Genomic DNA, 7,747 nt, shown 5'->3' with positions numbered 1-7,747 from the left:
TTAATTGAATTTGTTATAAAATCTTTATATAAATAAATAAATTTTCATATATAACAAATGATTATATGTTCTTTTTGGATAATTTTAAGAAAGTTTTATTTAAGGTATTATTTAATGAAATGATTTATCCTTACTTATTTTTTTATTCTTTTAAATAAAGTATCATCCTTGTTTGATCCCCCTTCTCCCTCTCTCTCTCTCTCTCTCTCTCTCTCTCTCTATATATATATATATATATATATATAATATTTTTGATAAATTGTTAGAAATAGTGTTGTATAAAAACACCTTTGGACCGCTTAAACCGATCAAGCCAAGTTAAACTGGATCGTTTTTTATGGTTTGAGTGGTCTATTGGTTCGGTCTGGTCTGAAAATTAGCACTACAATAAATTTGGCTTTATAGTACGCCTAGAATGTCTAAACGTTCTGATAGAATAATTTATAAAATATATAAGTTTATAGGGCCAAATTATAAAATATTTTAATAGGTTTATATGATGTTTTTAGACGTTTTAACAAGCTTTTTAAGATGCTTTTAAAATAAATTGTTCTATTAGCTATTTCTATATGACACTTTTGAAAAATGTCCTATAAATCCATCTATTTATAGAACACTGTGCTTATAAGATAATTTTTCAAATAATGTCATATAAAGTAGCTAATACAACCATTCATTTTAAAAGCGTCCTAATAAACTTGTTAAAACGTTTAAGAACGTTCTATAAACTTATTGTAACACTTTTAGATAAGACGTTTTTTTGGTATGATCCTATAAACTTAAGTCTTGTAATGTATTTTATTAGGACCCTTGGACATTTTAGGCATCATATAAAACCAATTTTGTTGTAGTGTAGCCAAACCATTCGGTTCGATATGGTATGTGGTTTGAACGTTTTCTGAGAGGTCTGGACTGAATTGACCATAAAAAATACACATGTATTAATTATATTTAGTTTCATACTGTAGGCTTAACTTTTATAGACCAATTAAAAAAATCCCGTCTAAAACAATTATGTTTTTACTTTTCATTTTCCAATTAACCGTATCATCAAAATTGACAAAATTCCAAAATTCATCAAATATCAAATCCAAAAGTTCGTCATTCGAATTGCTCAATAATTGTCCTATATATCAACCAATGTTGGTGGACTTGTTCAACGCTTTTCCAATTTAATCAACGTTCTTTTAAATTTTAGAAATAAACATTTTTTTTATAATTCAATATACTATATTTTTAATAATATTATACTAACAGAAATTTTATTTTATATATAGATGTTATGTTTTTCTGGCTTAAAGTCTATAAAAAATCTAAACTATCTAAACCGATCAGATTAAACCATTTTTTAATCCAATTTAACCAGTTTAATTACTTGTTGTCAAACCGTTCGATTTGAAAAAAATAAAAATAAAGCATGATTACAGTTTAAAGGTTAATTAAATCGTTGAAACCGTATGACAAACAACCCTAGTTCAAAATTTATGTGTGACAAATAATTCATGGTTTTGGAGTGTAGAGAGAAGTGAAGTAGGTGTGAGAAGGAAGCTGAAAAAATGGTGGGTTGTAAGATGTGTTGGTTGCTTGCTTGCTTGCCTTGGAAAATAGCCAAATTCAGAGTTATTGCATTTGCACGTGTGACACCAATATTCATGTCTCTGCAAAACCCTAAATACACAAACCCTTTAACTCCCACTTAACTCCATACCTCTTCTTCATCACCCATTTCTGTACCATCCTTTCAAGAATCTTCCCCACACCAACTTACACTCATTATTTAATATTAAATTAAAAGAATTTGTCTTCAAGATAATTAATATAAACTTTTGATTATATATATATATATATAAGAAATAATTGAACTGCTGCTATAAATTAATATGGGAAGAGAGGTGGTATATATATATATATATTAAGTAATTAATGTATTGAATCATGATGATGGCAAACAGAAAGTATACAATCATAAACTGTGGGGTTTCTAATTAATATGAGAGTTTTAAGGTTGATATTTTAAGTAATTTTTGGAGGATTTTATGGATATGTTTCAGGAAAAGAAAACCTATAAATATACATATAAAACACCTAAACTATATATAAAAATCAAATCGAGTTTCATTGTTATTTGTTTATTGGTGTTGTCTTGCGGTCGAATTTACATTCAAGACTGGTAAGTTCATTGAAGAAGGTTCGAATCACTTGACAAGCATATGCTTAATTATATCCCGTAGCTGTTAAGAGGCATAATTCTATTTCTAGCAGATTGAAAGCCATAAAGAAGGATATTTCACAAACTTTGTACACCCTTAGTTCTTAGATCAATGAAACATGCTATTAAAGTATATAAGTAGCATCACAAGCGACTAATTTATATGAAATCCGGAAAGGAAGAGGCTTACAAAGGTGAAATTAAAAGGCGAAAATAGGATGAAACGAAAGATCAGTGACACTTGTTTCGTTTCAGAAAGGGGGGCGATTTGCCCCCCAATATGCATCTGTTGGCAACTGGCATGAATTTAGCAAATTGGGAGGCAATCCATGAAATAACGATGGACTCGAATCATTCATGAGTTGTGGTTGGCTACCGATACCCGAAGGCGACCCTAGAGGGCCATTGCCTGAACCTGGTGTTGCCTCTTCGTCTTCAAGAGGAAGTCTTTCATAAGCAGCATTCCCGAAAGATGCTGCCATGATCACCACTGGGCCGGATGCCAATAGAGGCCCCACTACTCCTCCTCCGACCACCTGTCCTTGACCACCGGCTAGATAGATGGTCAATCCTGAAGCAGCAAGTGGAGCTGGAGGAGGAAGAAACGAACCTGACAATGATAAGATCTCGAATCGGCCATGTAATGTCACAACCGCTCCCGGTGCTGCCGGCTGCTTTAGTGTAACATTGGTAACCGTGCCACTACCGCTTAAAATACACACACCCCTTTGCCTCCTTGTTGCAAAGTTCGATATACTTTCTTGAATATCACAACCATTAGCCACCTCCATCACATGGGACCTCAGCGCATTAGCGCTGTCCCTAGTGATGATTATAGGTGGCTTAGGTTTGTTCTTAGAACCAGCTGGGCGGCCACGAAGCCGCCTAGAGCCACCACTACCACCTCCACCGCTGCTCTGATCTCCTTCACCACCGGTCACAACCGACGCCAATTCTCTATTTCCATCATTGTTATTATTGTGGTTGTCTTCACGCTCTCGCTTCTGGCCATGGTTGAGGCTGCTACTTCCACCACTTTGCTCGTCCTCTTCGGAATTCTGCTGCTGCTGTTGATGGTGGTGTTGCTGCTGTTGATGATGGTGGCCATGGTGTTGCTGAAACTGCTGGTGGTGGTGCAGCTGAAGATCTCTGGTATGAAAGGGAGGAGGTAGCTGATGACGACCATGAGCAGTGACTGGATCCATCTTGAATTCTTGATCAAATTAATTATACCCTTAGAGAACCCTAAATCTTGGCAAGTTTTAGAGATGTTTTGTTGGTTTTCTTGAGGGTTTGCTAACCTTCACCAGAAAAGCCAACCAAATTCTGAGCTGAATCCTCCATATTTGCAACTTCTTTCTCTCTACTCTCTTTTGAAATCAGCTGAGAAAAGAATATATGAAGAATTTGGTTGCTGTTGGTGAAGGTTAGAGAGAGAGAGAGAGATGGTGTTTGATGTTGGTCTTGTATTTGGCTAAGTGTTGTTTGGGTTAGGGTTAGGTCATGAAGAGAGAGAGAGAGAGGGGTCTGCGTGCGCATGGGCGGTGAGGTGGGTCCTACATTTGTCCCCCAATGTTACCCATGTTCTCCCCCAATTCTTGAGTTCTTGTTTCTACTTTTAGTGTTTTGTGCAGTAAACTTTATGTTTTATATGCTCCAAGACTTGAATCTCACAATTCCTCAAATTTAACCTCCACAATACAATTACAAACTTTTTTAATCATTTACGTAACCCAAATCCATAAATTGGAATCATGTTTTTGTTTAATTTGGCTTCGGATTTTTTTGTTCAATTGATTCTCGTTTATATAACTTTTTAAAATCGGGTCTTTAATTTGCATGGTTCGGGTGAAAATCGAAACCGACACAAACTCTTTTATCTTATTTCTCACATTTGAAATCACACTATTTTGGTTTTATATTTCTAAACGGAAAAATTGCATTACAATGGAACCAACTTTTATCTTATTTCTATTTTAAAGGATAAACTTTTAAATTCATTATTTTAGGGTCTGAATCAAAGTTTTTGTTTATTTAAGTGTTTGATTTACCTGTTGTGCAAGTAACCGGTAATTAAATATGACGTGGTAACATAATTTTAAAAAAGAATTATGTGGATAGTTTAAGCCCTATATGGATCCAAAATCAGAACTTCTAAAAACATCTACATTTTTTAAATTAAGTATGAAAATAAAATAGTGTAGTCGCTTAAAACGATTCATATTTAATAAGTGTAAGTTAATATTTGTGACGGATGAATTGAAAACTTGATGCAACTTCATGGACTTGTTTTCGTAAAATTAATTAGATATTAAAGAAATAACACGATAATTTCATTTATCATTTATCGATTCTAATATTACAGGTTTTTTATGAGATAAAGAAAATGCAAATCAGGGATGCATGATTGTTCTCGTAGAATTGAGGTTACAAAGTATTAATCGATGGTCATTAACTCATTACACAAAACTTATTCATCAATAAAGTAAATGGTGTTTTAGTAGATTCACTCACTACTACACAAGTGATTATTACCGACAAGTATGTCACTCACGGATACTTTCATCGATAGATCATCGACATATATGAAAACTATTACTCAGAAAAAATAAAAAATAAAAAATTCATATATATATATATATATATATATAGCTATGTTTGTTTGTTTTAGTCAAAGTTGTTTCAGTTCATGTATCTATCGCTATCGTTCAATTTTCTAATCAAGTTCTTCTGAGCGTATAGTATTGGGCAGATTGAGTCTTTCTCTTAGAGGGAAACCAGGTTCAATAGCCGGATAAAGTAAGAATTACAATTTATCTCATTTATTTAGTCCATTTATGTTAAAATTTGCTTGATGGATGAGCTAAGCCCGGGTTAATCATGTTAAGATATATGATCATTAAATTGTTAGCAACGAAACAACCTTTTTGTAGTTTATTATTTTGTGTTCATTCTTCATCATGATGCAGGTTCACATGAGTGACGAGGACGTCATTTATGGCATTCTCGATTACAGACCTTGGAGGAGATGATAGCCATATTATACCCTTTCCCTCCCCCTTCTAGCCAGATACGAACATTGTTTTTTGATCTAATACCAATTTTACAAAATTCACCTTGTTCAATTAGGTAGGTCTGGACACAACAAGTGTATGTCCGGTGTTTGGTACAACTAGGATTGGACATGACATAACAGACACATTGCCCTTAAAAGTAATTTGATAATTTTATATATCATATAATAGTTATAATTAACACAAATAAAGTAAATGATTAAATAATTTAGTTTATAAACATTTTTACACAAGTTTCATATTCATAAACACATACATATATAACAGTACCAAATTGAATGAAAATTTTGATATAATTGATGGTAGTTAGAAAAAAAACAGATTCGTACAAAGGAAAAAATATGTTTTATTCGTTTTGGAAGATCCTTATCAATTGGCAAGTATAAGGTGAAAATTGTTGCAATAACAATGGTTGTGGAGGTAGAAATATTGGTAATTGGTGGACGATGGTGGATAATGGTGATGGTGGCTGTTGATAGTGATGGAGGAGGTAGTGGAGACCAATGTGGTAGAGGTAGTGGTGGTGGCAGTGCTGGTGGTAGCAGGTGGAGGTGGTGTTGGTTATGATGAGCATTTATCAATATTAGCAGCCTGGTGGGCGTTGGCTATCTGGGGACATTTTAAGGTAGGGCCTTCTAGCCTAGCTTCTCATGAGATGGAGTTGGTGGTGGCGATGGGTGGTGGTGGAGGTGGTAATGACCAAAGATACTAATGGTGGTGGTGGTGATAAACGGTGGTGGTCGGTGATCGACGATGTTAGTGGAGGAGGTTGTTGTAGTAGAGAATGAGGTGGAGGTGGTCAACGATGGTAGTGGTGGTCGATGGTCGATGGTCGACGGTGATTGTTGTAATGGAATAGGAGGTGGAGGTGACCAATGGTGGTGGTGGTGGTGGCAATGGACGGTGGTGGTGGTGGTGGCGATGCACGGTGGTGGTCAGTGATCGACGGTGGCTGTGGAGGTGGCGGTAGCAGGTGGTGACAAAATATATCATTAGAAAATAATTATGTAATGACCAAAGGTACTAATAAGTTGTTTATATATATTTTGATTAATTTATGTAATTTATTAAAGTATAATAAAATAATTATTTTTTATAACAAAATATATCATTAGAAAATTTTCGTAAAAACAATTAAAAATAAAACCAAAATAAAAAGTTTATATAGTTTGCAATCTTTATTTTATCCTTTTTCTACATTATTTTTTATTATTAATACATAATAAATTGCATAATTAAATTAATAAAAGTATAGAAATCATGTAAAAATAATATTTTAAGAAAACTAAAATGAATGTTTAAAAAACATAAAATACAATAAATAAAATTTAAAAAATAAATAAAATGTAAAAAAAAAACTTATTTGATGTTTTAAAAGAGAATTAAGTTTTATTTTAAGGTTATATTAATAAAATATCGTTCCACCCTGTTTCATGTAGTAGGGGTGGAATAGTCATGTTTCACTTTGTTCCTATCTGTTTCATATAAAAGTTTTATCAAACACAGAACAAAAATCTTTATTTTGTTATGTCTTGTCAAGTCCAATATATCAAATACGCCCCAAGAAATTCAAAACCAACGAATTAAAAAATCAACAACTTAAAAGGTCCATATGACTTGTATATAATAACTTTTGAGGGAAATATAAAAATACGAAAAGTAAACTAAAATTAAATTTTTTGTCAAAGAAGTTTGCTTGACAACGTTGTCGCTTCATCATCATTGTCATCCATGTCATAATCATATTGGTGATCATCCCAACCCTCATCAAATCGGTATCATCAAATACCATTCACGAGATCGTTCATATTGCAAACCCCAATTTCTACGAGTTGTTATTGTAAAAAGGTCGTACACATGGAAAAGCATGCTCTCTGCCTGCCAGTTGTTGCAAGTTAACTACTCAAACACGTGGTGCATACAATTTGCTAGGTTGGTTGTTGACGCATGACCCAAACATCGGGTTCAAGATAGGATAAGAAGGAAATGTTACAAAGTTATGATGAATCCAAAGTTAGATTTCAATGTGTAACGGTAAAGTTTTGTAGGAACTCTAGAAAACACATGGTGAAACGGTAGAATCCAATGCCTTAACAATGAAATTCATCTCAAAGCACAACAGCGACCAAATAGTATAATTTGGTGTTGTAACGGAAAAAGCTATATATATATATATATATATAGAGAGAGAGAGAGAGAGAGAGAGAGAGAGAGGGGGGGGGCATTCAAGGGAGAGTGATTAGTTTGTGGTAACTGTGAGATCCAATCTCAACCACAAATCAACGGATAAATTAGGAAATTAATAATTATGGTAGTTTGAGTTAAAATTATAATTAGAGGCAGGGGCGGATCCCTATAGGGGCCTTTGGGGGCCATGGCCCCCCCGTTTTTATACATAAATACTATAACTAAGGTATTAAAAACATATACATTAAGTAGCTTAGTTGGCAATGTTGCTCAACCT

The 7,747-nt window shown here is 33.7% G+C and overlaps 1 protein-coding gene across 1 annotated transcript; it reads right to left on the bottom strand.

Annotated features, from left to right (window-relative positions):
* Positions 1-2,313: 2,313 nt before the first annotated feature.
* Positions 2,314-3,649, bottom strand: LOC112523501 (AT-hook motif nuclear-localized protein 26-like). The gene has a single exon (XM_025133124.1). It carries the CDS (start codon positions 3,412-3,414, stop codon positions 2,461-2,463), a length of 954 nt encoding a protein of 317 aa, XP_024988892.1. The 5' UTR covers positions 3,415-3,649; the 3' UTR covers positions 2,314-2,460.
* Positions 3,650-7,747: the final 4,098 nt, after the last annotated feature.

The sequence above is a fragment of the Cynara cardunculus genome (assembly GCF_001531365.2).
Source record: "Cynara cardunculus var. scolymus isolate 2C chromosome LG 12, CcrdV1, whole genome shotgun sequence".
In the NCBI taxonomy this organism is placed as follows: Eukaryota; Viridiplantae; Streptophyta; class Magnoliopsida; order Asterales; family Asteraceae; genus Cynara; species Cynara cardunculus.
Note: the sequence above shows the minus strand (reverse complement) of the source record. Positions and strands in the feature narration are given on the sequence as shown.

Bases quoted from the DNA above. Each gene is read 5' to 3' on its own strand.
- LOC112523501 (XM_025133124.1), bottom strand. From the start codon at position 3,414: ATGGATCCAGTCACTGCTCATGGTCGTCATCAGCTACCTCCTCCCTTT.